Below are 25,246 nucleotides of genomic sequence, written 5' to 3' on the forward strand. Positions count from 1 at the left end.
CTATCAATAGATATATGAAAGAAATTCTACAAATCATTAACAATGATAGAAATTCATTTTAAACAGATCTGTGATTCCACTCTATACTCATCATAATTGCAAATATAAAAAGTAAAATTATTGTTGTAGAAATTGCAGAAGGACAAGTAGTCTTATAAAATATTTGTAGTGTTTCCTTGCCTTTCTGAAAAGTAACTTGGTCCTATACTCAAAAAATATAACTAAACTGTACATGTTTTTTTCTGGAAATACCAATGCTAGAAACTCCCCCAAAGAGATCAAATTAAGTAGGAAAGGATATATATACAAATCTATAACTGAATTTTATGTTATATCAAAAACTGGAAAAAAGAGTCAGTGTCTAATAGTTTGGACAAATTATTGCATCGGGATATAATGGAAGGTTTTGTAGTATTAAAAATGATGAAAGGGAAGTTTTAAAAAAAATCTAGGAACATTTTTGTGAACTGAGACAGAATGAAGTAAATATAACCATGAAAAATATTTATGTTGGCCCTAGCATTTTAAAGGGGGAAAAGCCCTATGAATATCTTCAGAATTATGACTAATCAAACAAGTGATACTTTTAGATGACCGATGATGGATCATGTTTTCTATCTTATCGTGAAGTGCTGGACTGTATGAGTGTAATTAAACATATATTTTCTGAAATGACCAGTGAAAGGCAATTCATCAAGGGTTGTATTTTTTGTTTGTTTTTGTTTTTGCTTGACTATGTTCATTTATTGCATTGGAGGGGTTCCTTTTTTGGAAAGAGGCAGAGTTTTGGAATAATAATTGTATAGTGTAATATTTATTGGGAAAGGAAACAGGATTTGGAAAACAAGGGGATAATGGGAGGTTTGTATGGGGTAATGAGGAGGTTGAGGGGAGAGAGGGAATATTGCTTGGTGAAGCAAGGGAGGGAGATGCCCCCTGCTGAGAGGAAACAGCAGGGGTCCAATAAGGACAGTTTGTATTTGAATGACTGAAACTGAAGTTCAGCTCCCTCTATGACTAGAAAAGATAGTCCACTTATCTGACTGCGAATTCAAATAATATAAAGTTTAATAATCCAGTTGGAATTGGAGTTTTTCCTTAGCTTCGGAGTATAGGGCAAGGCCCTAGAGGCTGGCAGAGGGTTTGTCCCACTCACGTCTACTCTATATCAGTCCTCTTTTGTTTTTTAGAACCTTAGCAGTACACAGAAAGCAAACAAGAACAATTCTAACCTTCAGAAGCCCGTGTCTTCTGGCTGAACCAAGAAGAGCATGCCACTCCAGACTGGGCTGACCATGCTCCTCTCTCCTCCAACACCCGGAAGCCAGTCCCACAAGGCAGGCAAGAAGTGCTAGTCACAAGACCCCACTGCCACTCCCAGCAGGAAGGAAGTGCTAGTCACAAGACCCAACTGCCACTCCCAGTTGGCCCCTTCCCCCACAAACTGTCAGTATTATTTTCTTTCCACAATAGAAAGGGGGAAAAAGTGAGTAGTAGTCTTTTATAAAGAGACTAGACAATGAAAGCCAGTGCACTGTTGATCTTTTTGAGTTTTCTGCCTGAATCCATGTAAGAAGAGAGTTCACAATTCTCACATTCATCTTGATATGGCACCAGCTTTGAAGTCTAATTATGAGTGATGAGGTGTCAAGAATGGGAATGCTTTCCTTTTGCCTTACTGTTCCATTGTCTTGCTTTGTACTTCAGCAATCTTTTGTAGTCTGGCAAGGTAGGGCAGCTTGGATGCACTCATTTATTTTCTTACACCTCTAATACTGACAAGTAAACTTCTAAAGGTTTTGAAGTTGGCTTTGTAAGGATGAGTTATTTTCTGACTTTTTCTTTTGTTTTTTACCCTATACGACTCTGGTTAAGACTTTCAAAAAATGCTGAACCTCATTTAGACTGGTTGGTTTTATAAAAGAAAAACACAGGACACTCTTCTGGCACTGGTCTGTTGCTTCTGACTCTCTCTCATTTTCTCAAGAGAAGGTGGACCAACAGTGAGGAGAACAGGATCAAATATGGAGATTTTTTTTCACTTCTGGCACAGCTCTGACCTCTCTCATGCATAAATATGTTATGTGGTTTAAAAAGATATGAAATGACCTATAAATAGTGGGTAGTCATTGGATTTCTCCATTTTCAGGATTTACAATTATTCACCGTTCTTGTAGAAATGCTTAATTTTGAGAATGTGATTTTGTGAAGACATGTCTCAGAACTCAGATTTCCAAAATGGCTTGTTAGGGGGCGTGACAATCTCTAAGTTTCTCTAAGGATATCTCACCTAAAGAACAACTTTCCGTTTCTATTTACTGAAAGCTATGAAGATTAAGTGACAATAGACTACTTTCTATTGCAAGTATCCAGGTTCCTTCTCAATTCACATCCTAGAGTGCATTTCATATTTTATATTCCCAACATAAATAATATGTCCCTAACATAAATAAACCTTAAAGTTGTCTTAAAGGGGAAATGATGTTAAACCTATATGTAATGTGGTAAAAAGGGATGAGTAAATAAAAACACACACATATGTATATACACATAACACACAGGTATATGAGTAGAAATACATATATAATATTTTATGTATTAACTGCACATTATACATTGTATGACTTTTATATATTATATTTATTATATACACACATATTAATAATATCTAAAAGGGAAAAAAATCTGATTTCAGATCAGTTTTGTAATTAGTTTAAAGGGAACAGTGAATACTCATCAATCTTAACAATCACATCCACCAAGGAACTGAGTTATCTACATTATACATATATATACATAATATATAAGTATAATAATTATATTTAAAAGTTATCTGCATTCATATAATTTATATCTGTATCATATATGTTATCTTCAGTTATAGCTACTTGAATGTCTAAGATAGATGTATCTCTGTGGCTTTATAGCAATTTATGCATTTTCCATCCTCTTTATATTAAGACTAAATATATATAGGATATCTAAAAAGTCTACATATTTAAGCTTTATAAATTAGAAATGCAAAAGAGTACTTTTGATAGATCCTGTATTTTTATACATATATGTATATGAGTTTGTAGAAATTTGAAGGGGATAGATATGCCAAGAGATGGTGGCACTATTTTTCTACCACTTGTGACAAGATGATACCTATATAAGTAATATGGATATCATTGAAATTTTATTAAAATGTATTTTGTTCTGTCTCCTCTTTCATAAGAATGCCTACCATTTGTAGGAAAGGAAATATAGGTAGAATCATAGAATTACTGAAATACAAGACTGGAACAGATATCAGTGATTACATATAGTCTTCTTATTTTATAGAACAGTAAACTGAGGCCTTGGTAGGTAATCTGGCTCCCCTGGGGTAACATAAGAAATAAATGGTAGCCTTCAGCCTTGAATGTAGGTTTTCTAATTCCAAGATCAAATTTCTTTTTCTTTATAACAAATTTGAAAAGAATGTAAATAAAATAAAAATCTGTGGATATTCTAATCAAGACTTATCCTAGATGCTGAATACACCTATGGAATAAACCGTAAAAAGGAGAGGTAATAGTTTAAAATGCGCACAGGTTTAGAAAGATTAATATGGGCTGGACTGAGGAAGGGCCACAGGAAAACAGAACATTTTCACATAGTATGGGGATCAGTGTTGTGCATGGAGTTGGATATAGCTATGCTCAAATGCCATTTTTGACAGTTATTATGTGATCTTGGGCAAGTCATTTAAGTTCTCTGTGCATTTAGACGACTCCTCATAATATATTTATTAGTTATAGATTCCATCTGTATTGATAGAGAGTATTCCCAAACAATGAGGATTCCAAAGCTGACAGAAATCTTACAGTGTATACCATATATATAATATATATGTGTATTCATGCATACATATATGAAAACACAGAGACTATGTATACATGCATACACACACACATATATTTCTTATTGGGGAATTGACAAATCACCTTGACTAGAAGTCTTCAAGTGGGGGCTCCCTGATCACTTGCCGGTGATGTTGTAGAAAGCATTTTGGATCATATGGAAATTTAACCACATGGCCCATTAAGCCCTTTTCTGCTTTAAGATTATGATTCTGTGAAAGCTGTTTTGTAGCTACTGTCTGGATTGTCTTTGGTGTCTAAGCCTAGGTGAAATTCACTGATCAGCAATTGATAATCTATTTTCTTTTCCTCTGAGACTGTCTAAGCCAGTGTGTATCAGCAGACAATACATGAACAAGAAAATCATTACTCATTTATAACCACAGGTATATTCTCTACAAGGTTATTTGATTGGGTTCAACTAGACTGCAGAAATGTTTAATCATGAAAAATTACAAACAACTAATTTTCTTTTTTTTCCCTTTTTTTCAACCAGAACAATGATCTAATTAGTATAGGGATCTAGTCCCAGGTGAGGAATCCCCCTTTTTATTCAGATCACCACCTTTTTTGCAATTTACACTATTGTAGTATTGCCTAAAAACAGAGTTTTGTAGGTAAATGTTTAACAACTGCTTTTTATGGGGCTAGAGAGAAGCATCCATGATGAACTTTTCAGTTTCTTTTGCATTTTCTCCATCACCAACAAAATAATAAATAAAGCCCTGATTTGTTATATTTGCCTATTTCTAAGCTATAACTGATTACACTGAAAACTTCACAATTGGCTTGCTCATGAGCATGTCTCCAGCATACAAGAGCCTAGAATCGTGGGGGGTTTAAGGAAATAACCAAGGGTCAAATGTCACATGTTATCCTTACTTGGAGTACTATTTTTTCTCTCTCTCTACTTTGTCATTGTGCCACATTACCTGACTTTCCTTGTCCAATATTCCAGCTTTTCATTGCCCTGGATTCAAAGCTTTGTATTTTCAAAGACCATGTCAGAAGAATACCAGGTCTTGTTCTTTAGAAAAAAATGTAATGTGGTTTCATAGACCTGATATTAGAAGAGTTTGGGTCTAAATCCTGCTTCTGATGATTCCCAATTGTGTGACTCTTGATGATTCACTTGATCTCTTTGTGCTTCAGTTGCCTTTTCTATAAAATGGGAGGAAATAATAATAGAAGATATTTTACTTGTTGGTCATATTACCATTCTCCTTGTGAAACTTTGTCTATATAATTATTTCCTCTGAGCAACTGGATTATAACTGATTACAAGTATTAAGGTACATATGTAAGTATGAGGAAGAGTAATTTACTTAATAAAGTAAAATCTGAGGGATTTGAACTCTTGAAAGCCTTCTATTTTAAAAAAAAAGTTATAGAAGACTTGAAATTAAATAAAATTAGTGAAAGAAATAATCACAGTACCAAAATTATAGATACTAATCCCTGAGTGATACTTTACTGATTTTCCTCTGAAAAGAAAAGAGAATCAGTCTCACTGTTTTTGGTTTGTTTGTTTTTTTAACCTTTTTCTGTTATGCATATTAGAGGAAAATTTGTGTTTTTATAAATTACAACAGCATGGAGATTTTGGGGACAGCCTTAATTAAATATAGGAGTTAAAGTGAATTCTAGCTCATTTTGGCCCTCTTTGTCATATAATTTATTCATTTATTTATTTTGATTGAAAACAGTAATTTCACTGGCATAGGGATTTCTTGGCAAGGCAATTCCTCTGCAATTTATAGTCTTAGAAAACTTCCTGGGGCACTAAAAGGTTAAGTGACTTTCCTGTAGTATATATCCTGGCATGAATCAGAGAAAGGATATTAACCCAAATCTTCCTGCCATGTGGTTCATCTAACATACTATGCTATCTCTACAGGTTTATACCAAACAACACTTATGCATTATCTCTCCCATAAGAAAAATACAGATCTGTGGTATACTTCTATCTGAAAAATTAGACTATTCATTCTGTCTTTTAGCTTGTGAGCTCTTTGAGGACAGGGATTGTTTTTTGCCTCAATTTTTTCCCAGTTCTTTGTACAGTGCCTACTACAGAGTATAGTAAACAAAAATTAGGATGCAGGCTCTCTGGCATATAGTTTCCTCATATGTAAAATTATTGAGTTGGACAAGATGAACTAGAAGGTCCCTTTCAGATTTAAGGTTGTTTGTTTTTAATCATAAAGTATTCTATAAATATCTTGCACATTATTGAATTTAAAGTTTTTCTTCAAGCTTATAAAGGTAAAATCTAGAAGGGATATGTTGGGTTACAGTCCTGATTTAAAGCATTCATAAAGAAGTTCAGGCAAGGTTCTGTTCTGAAAATTCTCAAAACTTCCAAACATTCTTTTAGAGTTAAATTATTTTCACTACATCCTTTCTTCCTATTTTATGACTTCCAAAAAGTCTCTTATGAACAAAATACATATTTCTCTTCCCCTAGGTAGCCACAAATATGCACCCTCCAAATCAAGTTATGTAATATGACACAAAATTATATTCAAAGGAAATGAGATGTTTCAAATTAAACTATATTTTAGGGGAAAATTATTATTTTATGTTTATTGGCTATTCTCATGTAATAATAATAAAGTTCTAATAAAGATGTTTTCTGCCTTCTCTGTCCATTGTAATGCAGGTATCACATATGATTAATGCATAATTGTTGTACTTAATTGATTAAACTCCAATCTATAACACTGCAGATATGACATTATCGTTTTCCCATAATGCATTTCATTTTGAGTTCAGCTATGATGCCACCTCACTAGAGACCATGGCTGTGTTTGGATTCAATCAGTCCTACATTTCCAAATGCATTATTGATTTTGCATCCAAGCTGTAGTTATGCAAAGTACAGTACCTTGACAAGTTTATGTTTATTGCCAGAAACTAGTCATGATAAGTAGAGATGACTTCCCTTACTCACTGTATCATTATTTCACATACTCATGTGTCTGTGATGCTACATTTACATAAACATTTGATGTAAAATAATGATGTAGTGAAGAAATGGGAAGTATAACTTTCTGAAATGAAATGAAAAGAGTGGCACTCAGTACTTGGGCTGTCTTAGCATCTAACTTTCAATTGAGAAAAAAAGTCCTTTCAAAGTCTGATGGATCTCATTTCAATATAGCTATAAAGTAGGTGAATAAGCCTTTTAAAATGAATGGGCAAAGTCTGCATCTTCCTGTGTCATGAACATATTTAATTTTGATTAAGATACAAGTATTCTGATAGTGGTGGACTGGGAATGTGGTGCAATCTCTGAAATTAAAGAGAGCTACAGCACCTGTCCACGCTACTCTGGGCATATGTGTTCACACCAGCAAAGGGATGGCGGTTCACTTACCATATGGAGAAAGGACGTGTCAGACAAAGAACAGCTGCAAAGAGATAAGGTGCTAAAATGTTTTCCTCCCTCTGTCATTTCATTTGTTGTATCAAAGAAAGAATGACCTGTATTATCTCTAAGACTTTAATTTTGACCTACACTTTCACCTATCTTAAGAACATTCTAGTTCCTAATTGACAGAGTGAACAAGAGGAAGAAAGCAATTCATTAGTTCTGATTCCAAGAGACCATATATAGCAGGATACATAATTAGAAGCTGTCGCTGAGGTATGTGTGTGTGTGTGTGTGTGTGTGTGTGTGTGTGTGTGTGTGCGTGTGTGTCTGTTTCTTTTCTTTTCTTTGTCACCTCTTTGGTAGCTTGTTTTTGGCCTTAATTGCTGAAACAGAGTAAGCATCTGTTGAAAGAGTATATTCATTAGTCATGAGATTGGAAAATGTGCAAAATGTACATTGGAGACCTTTTTTTTTGTCCCACTAATGATGTAGGTCAAGCCAAATTACTGTAAAACCACCTCACTTAGGGAGGAAGAGGTGTGTGTGTGTGTGTGTGTGTGTGTGTGTGTGTGTGTGTGTATTTGAAGTGGATATTGAAGAGTGACTAGCTTTCCATATTAACCAAGAGGTATTATTAGAAAGGTCATGATTCAAATAGAAACTGAAAAAATATTTTTCAGGAACAAAGATTTCACTAGACCAAAGGCCTTTAAAAATAATTGTCTGACACTTCCCTAAGGAATCCAAACACAAACATGTCAGGAACATTAATAGCAATGGAAGACCTCACCTCACTACCTTCTAATTATCCAGTGATTTAAAAAAAATCTTCAGAGTATAATTGTCTTCTTTGAAAGCATTGAATCTCATCTCCATGCTATAAATATTCAGAAGATCATAAAATTAGAGCATTATAAAGAATATTCGGGGATATCTAATCCATGTCCTCTCATTAAAAGTATCTCTGAACCATGAAAGCTAGTGTTTGAAGGACTTGTTAGGTAGGATATGTATTTTAGGGGCAGGTAGATTTGGTAAAAAAATTGTTCCCTCTCTAATAGCCTTTGATAGCTAAAATATTCTTCCTATATCTTATATTCTGCACTCTGGTCCTCACTACAACATACCTTGTTGTTGTTTTTTTAAGGCTAAAAGATGATAGCAGCAATCCCAAAGACAAATTCAAGACCTACTGATCAATTGTGTATTCACAGCAAGTTATTTTACACCTTGGAGAGCTGCCCCAGACACCTCTCTAAGACTATTAAGTAACCAGATAATTTGTATATCGGTTTTAAGTGGTGGGAGTTTCCATCCTGGCTCTTACCTTTATCTCTGAGAGGAAATATTTTTTTTTCTCTTAGGAAACCATATCTGTTATCTGAAAAGTCAGCCTTAAAATATAGTGATTTTAAAAACCTTGAAATGATGGGGAAGGAAGTTGTAGTCTCACATTAATCACAACTATATAATTATATATGTATATGTATACACATTCATCGAAAACAATTTTCAATTTTGTGACAATCATTATGTCAAATTTTTGTTTTTAAAAAAGCATCATGTGTTTTCTTATGCTTTACTATGTTCATTGTTGTCCTTCATTCTGTTTCTTTCCAAACTCTTCTGCATCTCAATCATGCTAAATAAATGTCTTCCTTTTTTACCTCATAGGTCTTTAATTTAATTCCTGTAGGTACTCCTTCTATCAGCATAAATCATATCCCTTGGGTAATGCAAGATGGTCTTTGAGTGTTTATATAAGCAAAAACATACAAAAGAATTATCAGGTAGCCCAAAAGGTCTTTAAGTGTCTCTGATTTTAGCTACATTAGTCCCTGGGAGACAGACATAGCAGTATAAAACTGGACTAATATTTTCAGTCTCTCTATCTTCATAGAACATGCCAGCCTGACATCATATATACTCTTGAGAACCTAAGGTTATCTCCCATTCCAAAAAGAGCTAGGCAATCCTAGTAAGAGCACTGACTCTGGAATCAAAGGGACTAGGTTCAAATCCTACCTCATATACATTATTGCCTATGTCATAGTGGATATTTCTGTTAACCAACATAGTATTCACTTTCCTGATCTGTAAAATGAAGAATTTGGATGAGATGGTGTCTGAAATCTGTTCTAGCTCTAGATCTGTGATCGTGTGAGTGATTCTTTAGTGGAAGCTATTGAATTGACATAATTCAACACATCCAGAAAATTTAAAAATCATCCATTTGGAACATATATCATTTATATAATGCTTTAAAGTTTATTAAATGCTTTAAAATGGCACTTTTTATCCTTATAACAACTATGATCTAATTTTTATTATTTCATTTTAAATTTAATATTTTATTTCCCAATTACATGTAAAAAATTTAAGCATAATTTTTCAGAAATTATAAGATCCAAACTATCTCCCTTCTTCCTTTTTCTTCCCTCTTTCTGAGATGGTGAGCAATTTGATCTGGTTATTCCTTTATGATGATGCAAAATATATTTCTATACTGATCAAGTTGTGAGAGAATACTTATTTAAAACCTAACCCCCAAAATAAAAACACACATAAAAAATAAATTGAAAAATAATATGCTTTGATTTTCAATCAGACTCCATCAGTTCTTTCTCTGGAGGTAGATAGCAAATTTTTGTTATAAGCTCTTTGAACTTGTCTTAGATAATTATTTTGCTGAAAAAAGTGAAGTCTTTCACAGCTGATCATTGTACCTTAATGCTTTATGCTCACTTCATCTGTGTCACTTCATTTAATATGTTATTATTTTCCCCATTTTTACAGATAAGAAAGCTAAAGCTGAAAGAAATTTAAGTGACATGCCCAGATTAACTTAGCGAGCAAGTATTTCAGGAAAGATTCAAAGATTCAAAACTATTCCTGATGCTTAAGTTTACCTCTGTATCCATGGCACTATGCTTTTTCCACTCGTTAAATTATGAAAAAAACCACTTTAAAACTGTCACAAGCAAAATAACATTATATTTCTCTAAATTGACACTGATTTTTAATGATAGCCCAATTTTAGTAAACATTAAGAGGAAACTTTTCCCCAGAAAATAAAGGGGAAAGTTATGTGTTCTAAAGTAGGATTTAAAATAATTTGTGCCAGAGGGACAAGAGGCAAGGGGGGAATTGATCTGCATGTATATCTAAAGAGTAAAAATCACCAAGATGAAGTTTCATCCCTGCTTAAATGACATACAGATTTATTATTCTTATTCAAGCATAATTGAGTGACTTATGAACTTGAATGCATTTTAGGACCAAATTTAAAAAGAAAGGGTCATTTCCCTTATGCTTCCCAATCATTTAGAAGATAAGTTGAAATAATCTTTCTAGAAGTATATGGATATGATAGAAAACTAGAGCAAAGCACTAAGTTCTTTGAATTGTGTCCTTTCCTTTATATTTCTGATAGAAATAGATTTTAAGTTAGCATGTCAATTCTTTTTTCACAATTGCTTTTTAAGATGATTTACAAGCTCAACTTAACAAAAACTATAACTGGAAAAGACCTCAATTGCCAACTCCTTCATTTTACATAGGAAGAAACTGAGACTAGGAGAAGTTAGTAAATAATTAACAGCAAATTTGGAGCAAACAAACTTGGAAATAAACATTTATTAAGCATCTCCCATGTGCCAGATATTATATTGTGTTAGGTATAATGAAAGCTGAAAGGTTGATTTTGGTTTTAAGGAGCTCATAGTTCACTGGGAGAGATGACATGAAAAGAACTTACTTGACACTGGAGCATAACATGCTAATGCTTCCCAAAAAATGAACAAACACAAAATGTGCTGGATTAGTTTTAATATTTCAAATATCATACTATCATTCAAAAATGTGGATATTTCTGAGAATAAAAGCAAATTTAAATAGTAATGTGATTTTCAATACTGTCAGAATGTTCGGGAATGCTTATTATGTTTCTCTTTACATAACAACACACATTTTTCATTTTTTTCTTTTTAAAGTGAATTTCAGTAGTCATACATCGGCCATTTCTATGGAAAAACATTACATTTTTCTACTTTTATTCTTTTTTTTTTACTCTATTTCATTAACTTTAGAATTTTTTTCTGTTGGTCATTTTAAAATTCAAGGGTCTTAACGTAATCAGAGGGCATACGATTCTTTTCCTCGTATACAATGAAGAATACTAAGTGAATAAACAGACAATATGGGTTTTCAGATGTTCTAATATCCAAGTCAGAACATCCTGCAATTGATCCAATATATTGTATTTCTAGCTGCTTTTTAAAACAACTGAAATGAAGCCAAATTTGGGTGGTTTTGAGGCTGTTAATATTTTGCCTTTATAGGAGAATAGTAGATATGAGAAGGTCATAAGGTACAATGATTTCTTCAATATTGTTATTAATCATAGGGAAGGTAATGGAAGTAGCTTTCTCACTGGTCAGGATGTTAGCTTCTCTGTTAGTTTGAAAAGTTACAGGGCTTTTTGATGACAAGGGAAAAGTGGAGAAATTCCATGGCATAATAATGTAATCAGCCTTATACTTGAAGTCAGAAGACCTGAATTTGAGTCCTCAGTATTATCCATTTGAGGTTTTTTTATTCTAATTTTATTTTTACATGCCAATACAATTTTTTAACAATCATTCTGAAATTTTGAAATCCAAGTTCTCTCCTTTCCTTCCATATCTCCCCCAAATGGCTGGTAACAAAATATAGGTTGTACGTATATTAATTATCATATGATACCTACTTCCATATTCATCACATTGTGAAGGAGACACTTAAAACTAAAGAAAAATTCATGTAGGAAATAAAGTGAATAATAGTATGCTTCAATCTTTATTCAGACTGTCAAATCCTTTGATGAAAGGGGATAGCCTTTTTCATTGTTAGTCTCTTGAAGTTATCCTGAATGCTTGTATTGCTGATAATAGTTAAGTTGTTTGTATTGATCAGCATACATTATTGCTGTTACTATGTACAATGTTCTCCTGATTCTGCTTAATTCACTTTGCATTACTTCACATAAGTCTTTCCAGGCTTTGTTTTGTGATCATCTTATTTGTCATTGCTTACAGTGCAATAGTAATCCACTACAGTCACATACCACAATTTGTTAAACTGTTCTCCAATCTAAGGGGAAAAAATTTCTATCAAGACTTTACAGAGGATTTGTACAAGAACTCAATAGACAAAAGAGGGAATGATTGATGACATCATTGGATCCATTAATATATTGAAGCATGTAGTGAATCATTACCAAAAGTTACCAATCAACTAAGCTTCTAATGCAATGATTTTAATGCGCATCTAATATTTTCTGCTTTAAAAAACCATGTGACTAAAGCAAAAACCCACCCAATGAAAAAATACAGCACTTTTCTTTGTTGTTTTCTTGATCTGTTATTTTTTTCTTCATAAAACCATGTTTATTTCCACAGAGTACCCTGAAAATTTATAGGTGTTTTAAATTTTAATCTTGAGAGTGTATTTCCTATTACCAGATGATTCATTTTAAACTGAATTATTGTTTTATAGAACACATATTTGGATATATTCAAAATATATGTGAGAGGACATAATCTAGGGGTATTATATAGACATGTGTGCTCATATGTGTGTGTTTATAAGCATGTATGAAGGAGACATCATGGTAGCATATATGAAGAATTGACTTCAAGAAATCACAGATTCAAGATCTTCTCTGATATATGCTGATTCTGTTACCCTGGGCAAGTCACTTAAACGTTCAGTGCACCCAGGTAACTATAATTATAAGCCTATTGTTAACCTAAATCAGTGGAAACATTTTCCACTCCATAAATTCCCAATTCTAATTAAATGACAATTCCAATTATAAGTATTTAAGTTGGTAGGTCAATACAATATTCTAATGTTCTCTGACTCTGTCTCTGTCTCTATCTCTGACTCTGTCTCCTTTTTTGTCTATGAGTCTCTCTCTCTTTCTCTCTCTCTGTCTCTCTGTCTCTCTCTCTCTCTCTCTCTCTCTCTCTCTCTCTCTCTCTCTCTCTCTCTCTCTCTCTCTCTCTGTCTCTTTCTCTCTCTCTCTCTCTTTTCCTCTCCTCAAAGAGAAGAATCACCTTTGTCTAGTAGGTCTATAGCACAAGTTCCAAGTTCAGAAATATAAGGTACTGTTAGGTTGTAAACTTGAACTAGTATTTTACTTCATCTAATACTGTGGTTGTTGTAGGGGGTGGGGTGGGGAAGAGTTAGTGTGAGAATGAAAGAAATATAATGTTGATTTGCAGTTAGAAGAATTCACATCCAAACTATATTCCTTGTTCCAAAATATATCACTTTCTTCTACTGGGAAAATGTGCCCCTATCACAGTGATGGCTTTTGGAAAGAGGTCACTAATTTCCAAAGGGAAACTGGTCTACTTCAAAGCTTTTGCTGATTATTCATGGTTGGGATGAAAGGCATCCAGTAGGAATAGATTTCATTTCTCCTACCTCTAATGGGAATTTAGTAAAAATGCAGAAGGTCTTCTTTGTGAAGGATGAAGACATTAAAAGAACCTTCATAGAAATTGTAACTCAGAAAGGAGAGATCAAAGGAATAAATGCTAACATGCCAGTTTATTAAAGAATATCTTCAACCTTGCAATTAAAAGACATCTAAAACTCCATTTGAGTTCAAGTGATTCTTTTCCAACAGTTGCATTTTTGCAATGAATCAGAAGTTTAAAAACACTTTAAAAGAAGGATCATTATCTGGCAATCCTGTTTATGTATAGGAATTAATGAATAAAAATCTGGATAGTGTGAACACCATATGAAAGAATGATTTGCAAACATATGGTTATAAACATTCAGATATTCAAATTTGCAGACCCACTGACTAGAATTTTGTAGAATCAGTTACATTCAGCAAGGTCTAAAATACTAATTTATAAATTAAATAGTCGCAATTTTTTGCATGAAATGGCACGTTATTTCTATGAAGAAATTTCTGCTAAATAGATTCATGAATGTGCCTATTCTCAGGAATTATCTCTATGTCAACAGCAAATGACAATACAAAGAGCCTTATTAATTGCATTAGTCATGTAAAATAATGCACCCAAAATAGTCTCCCTTTGAGGGCTTTCAAATGATGGGAGGACCCAGAAACAATGTGGTGGGATTTCTCATATCTCAGGCCCCTTAATGCAATGGGAGTTTTCATACATTACACTATTCAGTGTTCTTATCACTAATTATTCATCTTGCAAGCTTACTTTTAGGCACCTATTTTCATTGCTTAGAGTTATCTTCAACTCTTTGTTCTGCTATATCCAATCAATTACCAGGCTATATCAAATCTACTTGGCAACTAGATGGTGCAATGTAGAATGCTGAGTTTGGAGTCAGGGTGACTCATTTTCCTGAGTTCAAATCTGACCTCAGCCACTAACTTTGTGACCTTGGGCAAATCACTTCACCTTTTTTGCCTCAGTTTCCTTATCTGTGAAATGAGTTGGACAAAGGAATGGCAAACTTTTTCATTATTTTGCCCAGAAAAAACTAAATGGAGTCATGATATGTAGGACACAACAGAAAAAATGATTGAACAACAAAAACAAATTAGTTTTACCTCTACATCTTCTAAATTCCCTTCTTTTCATTCATACATCTTTTACTCTGTCTCAGACCTCCATCAACTCTCACTTGGACCACTGTAATCTTTTAATCAGTGGACAGAATTTTTCTTTCCTATACTACTATCAATCCATTTTCAACTCTCTTGAAAAAAATATTCTTCTTGAAGCATAATTCTGTCCATGATCTATAATATTCAGTGACTGTTTTGTTTATAGAATGAAATGCCATAGCCGCATCCTGCAATCTGAAGTTCTTCTCTATATGATGCCTGTCAATCCTTTTAGGACTCTTAGAGGAAGCTAAAGCTATGGCTTAGAGATTAAGATCATTGAGGCTGGAGTCAGGCAATAATTGAGTTCAAATACAACTTTAGATGCTTCCTAGCTATTTGACTTTGGGCAAGTCACTTAACTTCTGATTGCCTGACAAATCAATCCACTGGATTCCCTGAACAAGGAATTGGTAAACCATTATAATATCCTTGCCAAGAAAACCCCATGGATAAGTAGAGACCATGGTGCCATGAAGAATTGGACATGGATGAACAACAATAATCTCTCTTATGCTTACATGTCTTTTCAGGATTGTTCCACATTATTTTCCCCTGGTGCTCCATGTTCCAATAAAGTTACCTACTTCCTGTTTTTTTTTTTATATTGAATGACTTTCTATCTCTCAGCACTGAACATATATATGAGAAAGACTCATTACCTGAAAGCTATTCCTTTTTCATCCATTCCTCATAAAATTCCTACATTCCTTTTATGCTCAGCTCATATGCTGAGTTTTACTACATGAGGCCATTCCCAATTTCCTCTGTGTGACCTTGGGCAAGTCACTTAACCTGCTTGCTTCAGTTTCCTCATCTGTAAAATGAGTTGGAAAACAAAATAGCCTAACATTAAGTTTTAATGTTCTCATTTTAAAGTTACACTCAGTTTTGGGCACATATAGTATTACTTTATATTGTCATTTTCCTTCCTAATATTTTCTTTCTCTTTTTCACATGTAAAGTTCTTATCAAAATGTACACTAAACAAGCCCTAAGCTGTCACAGTCCTTTTACTTGGGTTCAGGCTCTTCATTCTGCCTTTATATGCATTTTTTTCACCTATCTGATTTCTACCCCCTCCTTTATAGCATAATGCCATCTCTTTCAGAAAACCCTTTTGAATTCTCCCAGTTGATCTAGAATTTCAACCTTATTGCCTCTTGCCTAAACTATTTCAGTATATTTCTATAAGGTTCCCCCACCCCCAATTCTCTTCCCATTCTAACTACCTCCCACTCATTATCTAAAGTGATTTTCCTGAGGAGACAATCTGACCACATCACCTCCCCTAATTAATAAATTCCTTTGTTTGTTATTGCTATCTTGAACCCTATGTTTGGCCTTCAAGATTGTCTATAGTCTGGTCCCTTCCTATCTTTCCAGTCTTTTTATACTTGACTCCTCTCCATTCACTTTATATTCCAGGCACCTTTGCCTCAATGCTGTTTCTTACCCATCATCTAACACAACACCTTGGGATACTCTCAGTTTTCTTATTTGTCTCTTACATTTCCTGCCTCTTTTAAATATTTAACTGAAACTCTAACCTTTGAGAGAAATTCCACCATTCCCCAGGCTTGTTAACTGCTGGTGCTTTCCCTTTTGATATTATATTCCATCTTCTCTGTGTCTATCTTGCATGTACCTAAATATTTGGCTTTTTGACTGATGAGAATCAGAACTCATTTATAGTCAGGGACTCCCTCCCACCTTTTTCTTTACACACAACTTACATAGCAAATAGCATATACTTAATGAATGTTTATTGACTGCTGGATTATATCCTAGAGAAAGGGAATATCTTAGAGAAAGGGAAAGTTTATTCACTGGGAATAGTAAGAAACATTCAGGAAATTAATAGTATTAAGAAAAGAGTACACCCTTCTTTCCTCTTCACTATTTGAGTCAGGAGGAGGTGGAGGAAAGACAGGAAGAGATGTGGCCATCAGCAGAAGAGCTACATTTCTATTAAAGTGAGGGGAAAGAAGGGATGTAGGTTGGAAATTTGGTATTTAGGCTATACTTTCTCTACAACAAAGAAGAACTTTCAAACACTATGGGAAGTTGGCTTGATAATGAGTGAAGTAAAAGGGAGAGGGATTGAGAAGGAAGAGGGAGGATATTTAGAAGAAAGAAGTATAGTTACATTACTTGAACATAAAGCAGTATAACTGGACGCCTGCAATTGTAGAGCCAGTAAAAATGGATGTTGGGTTGGTGTGTCATGTCCCTTCACTGGAATGGAATTTATGTCATTAATCTACTTTATAATTCCAAATAGAATTTTTAATGTTGGCAACTAAGTATGTATTTCCACTTCTCTAGCCTGAACATCAATTCAACTAATTCATTTATTGAGATCAAGTATGGTGTCATATTCTTTTGCCCTCCCCACTCAAAAATACAACAGACTAAGTAAATAAAGCTTGCTCAACCCAACTGTTATGACACTGTGAAAGGCTCATAATTTCAGTCATACAAATACCCTTACACTAAATATTTGACTTTATAGAATTTCGTATTTAAAAAATAAGTAACGCACTAACTGATCAAAACATTTTACCATGGATCCTGTCCAACTAATAGGACCAGGACCATGTTCAGACCCTTTACATGTTAATAGACCCATCCTTCTAGAATTTCTCCAGTTTTGGCAAAGCAAACTTTCAAGAATATTACAGTATATAACTATATTGGAATTGGTTTCAGAAGAATATTTTTTAAATGGGCATTGCCTTTTGGTTTATCTGAACCTGGAGATTAATTGAATGGGAGAATCCTTTTGTTAATGGGTTCTTCCACTATATAGACTCAGCCTCTTGATTTGTCTATTTTTTTAAGCTCTTTTCTATTGAAAAGAATTTTGGGCTCCAGAGAGCTAGTATCAGAATTGGATTGCCTTTGGAACGCCACTTTGACTCTGTAAGAAGAAAAGACTATTAGTCAAAAATCAATATTTGACCACAGGGCCTCTGACTTTCAATATGAGTCACTGCTAGAGCTGTCCCTTCTACCAAGGGCATTTTGAAAGGAACCATGTTTCTATGGAGGTGCTGTCACCTCAAAATAAGCCTGTTATTAATGCTTGTGCATGAGTGCTATTGGTGCTGACACCTGTATACAAAAGATGATGGTTGTATGTATGTGTAGGTAAAGCACAGTGTTTTTGCTCTATTGTTAGCCAGAAGGGAGTTGTTTCTCTTTCACTTGATGCCCAGAGTCCTCCAATCTCCTTGCATTATTTTTGTTGCGATATAACACTTTAAAAGCTCCCTGGCTGGCAGCCGTGGCCGGAGGCTATGATCTGCTGGGAGAGTCATAATACACTGACAGTAATATGTCTTCAGTAAGGGGATGCAGTTTTACAGTTGACATGGAAAGGATTTTAGGATCATGGTGCAATGATGTTGGCTGGGGAGCTCTAAAAAATATGTGCTCAGATTATATAGATGAAGAAGTGTGTGTGTGTGTGTGTGTGTGTGTGTGTGTGTGTGTGTGTGTGTGTGTGTGTTCCTTTTTCAGTACCATATTCAGGGCTCTACAGCCAAAAATATAGAGGCTGCTGATACTTTTATCATTCAAAATTATTGAGTTAACAGAAGATAACTCTATATGATAAAGACATTAGAGAAACAAAAAAAAAGAAAGAAAAGAAAACTATATAAAATAGGTCCCAGAAACATATGTAGACCTCTCTGATCCCAGAATTGTAATTAGTTCCATTTATCACGAGTATGGAAAATTGACACCAGTGTGTTTAATTTCCATAAGTACAATATGATTAATGGTAGGAGGATGAGAGAATACTCGTATTTTTTCTAACACAGGATGACATCATTTCCTGGTTCTGAATAATTAGGAATTAGAATCATATATGTTAGATTCTAAATTCATTCTCTGCCAGGCATGTCAGTGCATAAATATAACTTCAGAGAACCCAATAGACTGACTGATATTGATGGACCTTTTAAGGTCAGGAGTTCTGAGCTCCAGTGGGATCTGCTGAACAGATGTCCTTACAAAGTTCGGCATGACTATAGTCGGTCCCCAGGAGTAGATAGATGCCACCAAGCAGCATAAGGAGGGAAAAGCTGGTCCAGGGCAAAAATGGAGCAGATGAAATCTGTGCTAATTAATAATGTTATAGAGTCTGTGACTAGACTCTGTACTTCTAGGCAGGGGAAGATGGAGAAACAGTGTTTTGAATGAATGAATGAATTAATTAATTATCTAATTTAAGAAATATTAACTAGATGACCACAAATTTGACAGTTGATTTTAGCCTGCTATCTTTATCCATGCCCATTCTTTAATCCACTCTTATCCTATTCCATAGACATCCACTAATTACTGAATATGTGCTAGGTTCTGGGGACATAAAGGGAAAGGAAAGAAGTAAACATTTGTATTGTACCTTCTATGGGTCAGGCACTATATGAAGCCCATTTAAATTATCATTTCATTTGAACCTCATGACAAGCACAACAACCCTATTTTGCAGTTTAGGAAGCTGAAGCAAACAGATGCGTGATTCATCTAAGGTCACAAGCCAGAAAGTGTCTGAGGCTGAATTTGAACTCAGATCTACCTAACTCCAGGCTCTGAGCTTTATTCATTGTATCTTGAAGCTTCCATATGAACATGAAATTTAAAAAAATGAATAAAAATGAATAAAAATAAAAACGTCCCATACTCTGAAGGAATTTACATTCTCCTGAGGAAGGACGGATGTGTTTACACATAATTATTTGATGGCAAAGAAGAGAACACAGACAGCAGGGGAAATCAGTAAAGATCTCCCATCAGTGATGAGCCTTGATGGAAGCTAGGGATCCTAAGAGTTAGAAATAAAGGAGTATATTTCAAGCATGGATAAAAGACTGCACAAGCATGGAAATCAGAGCTGGATTACTGAGTTTAGGTGTCAGTAAGTAGTTTAGTTTATTTGGAAAGTAGAATAAGTGATGGACAACTAGGTGGCTCAGTGGATTGAGAACCAGGCCTAGAGATGGGAGGTCTAGGGTTCAAATTTAACTTCAAACACTTCCTATCTGTGTGACTTTGGGCAAGTCACTTAACCTCCATGGTTTAGCCCTAATTGCTCTTCTCCCTGGGAACCAAAATATGGTTTGGTTCTATGTAGGAAGATAAGGATGTTAATATTAATATTAGTTAATATTAGTTAATATTAGTTAAATAGTAATTAAATTAAATTAATAATTAAATAAATGAAATATTAATTAAAAAGGAAATGGAATATGTGAAAAATGAATAATGTAGAATCAGCCTAAAAATGGTAAGCTGGATCATGATTTCAAGGGGCTTTGCACCTCAGGCTTTGGAGTTTCCATTTCATTCTAAACACAATAGGGAAGATGAGGAAGGGCCTTGAGCAAAGAAGTGGCAGAGTCATATCTGTGCTTTAGGAGGTATTTTTTGGAATCACAGTGAAAGATGATGTGGAGAAGGGATGGAATAGAATCCAGGTACCCAAAAAGGAGGCTGATGCAATAATCTAGGATATAAGGATCTCAACCTATGCAGTGACACAGCGAGTAGAGAGAATGGACAGAGATAAGAAATATTAGGAAAGAAGACTCTTCACAACCCATCAATCAATAAATAGCTACTATATTCCAGACCATTAGTTGGGTTTTAGGGATAGAAAGACAAAAACAAACTAATCCCTACCCTCAAGGAGTTATACATTCTATGTGAGAAGCCATGCAAATATATACAAAGATGTATAGTGAATATATGTAAAAGGTATTGGATAGGGAGACACAATTTGTGAGTTAAGAAAGTCGTCATAGAGAAAGCAGTGGCACCCAAGCTGAGCTTCAAAGGAAGCTAGGGATCATCAGTGTATCAGGTCCAAACTTAGGGGGTTAGGAGAAATCACACCTGTGGATCCACTTAGATTCTCAAGCACCATCTCTATCCTTCCATGTTCTTTCCTCCCTTATTCTATCAGGGTTTTCTTCATTCTATTTAAAAGCAAGCTGAATAGCAGCATCCTCATATAGACCATATACACCATTTTAAGCATTAAAAGTGCTTAAAGCAGTGATGTAATTTGTCCAAATTCATATAACTTACTAGTAACAAAACTTGGATTTAAAGTCTTATTTTTAGACTCCTTTTCCTTGATTCTACCAACACATCATTTCTATGATGACTGCTAAAGCTAATCATTCCAATTAGAGAACATGTAACACCTATTAGACACTTTGATACTTTTATTATTTTTAAAAATCCCTCTTTCTCAGAGATTTTCCAGTAGTACTCTATTGTCTCTAGTAGAATCACCAACTTTCAGAGTTTGGAGACACCTTAAAGTCCATCTAGTCCAACTTAACCCTAAGCAGAAATGTCCCTTTTATTATTCTTTACAAGATGTCATATAACTTCTTAGAAACATCTAGTGAAAGAGAATTCACTACTCTCTATAAGTCTGTGTGTGTCTGTCCTCTCCCCTATCTTTTTTTTTCTCATAGTCCTCTCTCAATAAAAAGGAGTTATGCATCAAAACGAGTTAAGCTCAAAATACACTGTCAAGGGTTTCTGGGGAATCTTATCTTCTCCTCTCAGCCTTACTCATCAATGTCATTATCTTCTATCTCTGCCTTGTGTGTCTGGTTGAAAAAGATTAGAGTTGGGAGGGAGAGGAGTCGGAGAATGAGGAGGAATAGGAATAAGATGATTCAATAAATGACCATTTGTAAGGTGTCGATGTCAATTATATTTTAAACTGAAAACTGATGGAAGGAAAAATACAATACAGTCTCCATTAAGTGTATGAAAACTGTTGTGGATCTCCCAAAGTGATAATACTTCTGTATGTTACATGGTCCTTGGGCATGCCCCATGACCACACTGGAATTTCCTCTACACAGCCATGACCCAATGACTCAAAGGATAGAAATGTGTCTGAGTTTTTCTACATTGACTATGTGAGATTTGTGCTTCAAGCAGTTGATTTATAATATAAAATAAGCTATATTTTATTTACATTTTGATATCTGAATAATAGCAATTAAAAGAAGTCTTTGATACAGAAAAAGTAAAACTATATTTTCATTGCACTTTAATCTTTTAAAAAATCTTTCTAATATTTATAATATATTTCTAATAAGAACAGCAAGTATCATTACAAGTAAGCAAAGAAGGCATTCTGTGTCATGTGAATTCTGTTACATCAGAAATGAGCCTCTCTTGCAGCTTCATCAGTCATCTCCACCTTAGTATACTGAGTTTATTGGCCTTTTTCTAAAACAAGTTTTGATCTACAAGATAGAAAAAGAAGAAGAGAAGTAAAACTCTCTGTATCTTAGAAAATAGGAGCTATTAAGGGGAAATTTGAGGACTGGAGGTATCATTTAGTTGCTCTCTGCCTTCCCTATAATTAAAAGAGAAAAAATGTCCAATAAATTATTTGGGAAAATGATAGTAGCTTCTGAATATTAGCTTCTCAATGGACGGCTGACTATTTTCAATATTTTCAGGGTTAACATGATGAACTATCTAGGGCGGCAGAGGGAGAAATGGATAATCACAATCTTCCAATTAAGTAGTACCTGTATGTATAATTAGACAGATTTTTCTCCCTGATCTACCATATCAAATTCAGTTGTAAACATGACTTAAACATGAATGGAAGAATTGGGGAAATAATGTAGAAACCCTGGTCCTTTTACCATTAAAAGATTTTAAAATTCAATTGAAAATCAGTTGGACAATGCATGGAGGCTCCCGGATCAGGATGACCTGGGTTCAAGTCCTGTCTTTGACACATGTTGGTCTTGTCACTCTAGACAAATCATCTCACTTCTTAATCCCCAAGACATATCTATAAACCAGGGGCTCTTAAACATTCTATTCTTTTTCTAAATTTTATGTCACAGACCTCTGGAAACAATACTTTAAATGAATAAAACAAAATAAATGTTTCAAAGATAACAAATTAAATTGGAAATAGTTATTAAAAATTAAGAAAACAAATTAGAACACTTGCTCCCAAAATAAATTGTAGAAAAATTACCAATCTGTACTAGTTGTTGGGTTTCATTGCCTTGAAATTCCCTGTACTTATGTAATCTGAAATTCTGAAATAAATGGATAAAAATACAAAAGACAGGTAATAGACAATAGATAGAGATAAAAATTGAAGATATAGAGAAGTAGATAAACTGATGACAAAGAGTTAGATGAAAGAGCTAGAGAAAATAGATGATAGAGCTAAAAATGCAGATATACATTGAACTGTTTCACTGTTTTATCCTTCTGTATTTCATATTTCCTAAGTAAACAGAAGAATTCTTCATTTAAAAAAATGAAAAATGCATATAATCTAGGTAGAGAATGGATGTTCCTATGTGGAAAAAAATCTGGCATACACGCAAACTGGGAATTTGCACACAAAGAGACCAGCATATCTGCCAGAATTTTGTATTCCTGAGCTTTTAAAAAAGGCTATTTCTGCTCATAGCACAAGTATATGATAACTGTGTTTTTCACAGGATTTATAATCACGGAGTTTAAAAACAGCCTAGTCAAACCATTCATTTTGACAGCTTTCATTACAATGGTCTTTACCAAGTCTTTGAAGCAAAGACAGCTTTTAAGTACTGTACTGTGTCTTTCCTTTGGGTTACCATGTAAGTGGGTAAATATGATAAGAGTTTTGATGAGCTTTTTAATGTAATTTTGCATAATTTGATGTTGCCGTGTAAATCTCTTTTATAGGTCCCTTTAGATGGAATTTAACACAGCAAAAACCTTATCATCAGAAGGATTAATGCCTGCATTACCATTTCCTCAATAAAGTCAGAAGCTAAGTGGTGGAGGCCACAGATACCTCAAACCTGGATTCTACAATTCTGCACTAAGTACTGGAGTTTTTATTACTTTGCTGTAGGGAAGCTTTTGCCAATGCTTACAAGGAACTGCTTATCCCTGCTTCTCTGGGTCCTGTTTGATGGAGGTCTCCTAACACCACTGCAGTCACAGCCACAACAGACTTTAGCCACAGAGTCAAGAGAAAATGTTTTCATCATGCCAGGAAGGCAATCACCTGCCCAGCGTGTTAAACGCGGATGGGTTTGGAATCAGTTTTTTGTCCTGGAAGAGTACATGGGCTCGGAGCCTCAGTACGTGGGAAAGGTAATGACTTCTTTCTTTTTCCAACCAGTTGATGATAAGGGGAAATATGCATTCCATATTGTAAGTGGATTTTTAGCAGAGAAGTTGAATGGATCAAAGCCTACAATTCAAAGTATTTATGGTTACTTTTTTTTTAACTTATTTTAAGCTTTGAAACATTATTTGCAATTCTTTTTCTATGATTATGGTGGTCAATATACTATTTATCTTATCCTCACTTTGGAGATATTCATGGCGGTATGAAAAAAATCTAGCCACTAATTGATAAGTATTGATAGTTTTGATATGTGGATCCATAAATGGATTGATGAATGCTGTAAATAGAAAACAGGATGTTTCCAGATTTATTTAACCACTATGAACATAGTAAATATCTTCCTGTCTAAGTTATGAATTTCCTAGACTGGACTTGAAGATGTTGAATTACTTCTGTAATAGACTTGTCACATCTCTGCACCTTGTTATGCTGTGCAATCTGCTGCTATAGTGCAAACAGTGACCAAGAAAATGTTTTCTGTTGACAGGATAGCATTGTTCTGGATAATCTCAAACACAGTATATGAAGTTTGTCTTATGGTAGTAGTACGTGTGATTCAAGTTTCCTTCAAATATGCAAAAATAACTTTATTCCTATACTTTATGATACCCTGATTTTTCGTTGTTGGTGCATTGAAAAGATACCTGACAAATACACAAACACATATTTTGCACACTTCACGTTTTAAGGAGGGGGCATGCCAGGACAAGGAAATGTTGGTTGTTGTGTCTGCTAATGCTGTCTTATCATTTCCAAAGTTATTACATTCTTAATGAGAATAAATGGGCAGCTCCTGGGCAATGTGAACATATAGAGTGCAAGGTGTTTTTTTATTATTGTTTGTTTTTAATTTTACTATGTATAATTGCTTTCAAGCTTGGGTAAAATCTTTCTAAAGTGTGAATAAGTCAGATTGGATATTAATTGAAGTCACAATAACAAACTAGGTTTTTAAAAAGGATATTTCAATTGTTTTGCCTTATCATCAGGAGTGTGTGTGTGTATCTCTGTGTCTATTAGTGTGTAATAGAGTTTGAGGAAGAAAAGCTATAGAAGACATTTGTCTTAATTGTCTTAATTAGTAACTTAATTGGTATAAATTGGTATATTCTCAGGTAAGAAAATTCTTT

General features: G+C 34.3%; 1 protein-coding gene across 2 annotated transcripts in view; it reads left to right on the forward strand.

The window, feature by feature from the left end:
• CDH12 (cadherin 12) overlaps positions 1-25,246 on the forward strand; it is a 1,480,679-nt gene that overhangs the window by 1,035,396 nt on the left and 420,037 nt on the right. For both annotated transcript variants that reach the window (XM_056824264.1, XM_007486837.3), the window contains one exon: positions 23,663-24,079. In XM_056824264.1, the coding sequence (XP_056680242.1) occupies positions 23,849-24,079 (231 nt within the window). In that variant the 5' untranslated portion in view covers positions 23,663-23,848. The remainder of the gene's footprint in view (positions 1-23,662; positions 24,080-25,246) is intronic.

The sequence above is a fragment of the Monodelphis domestica genome, chromosome 3 (assembly GCF_027887165.1).
Source record: "Monodelphis domestica isolate mMonDom1 chromosome 3, mMonDom1.pri, whole genome shotgun sequence".
Classification (NCBI taxonomy): domain Eukaryota; kingdom Metazoa; phylum Chordata; class Mammalia; order Didelphimorphia; family Didelphidae; genus Monodelphis; species Monodelphis domestica.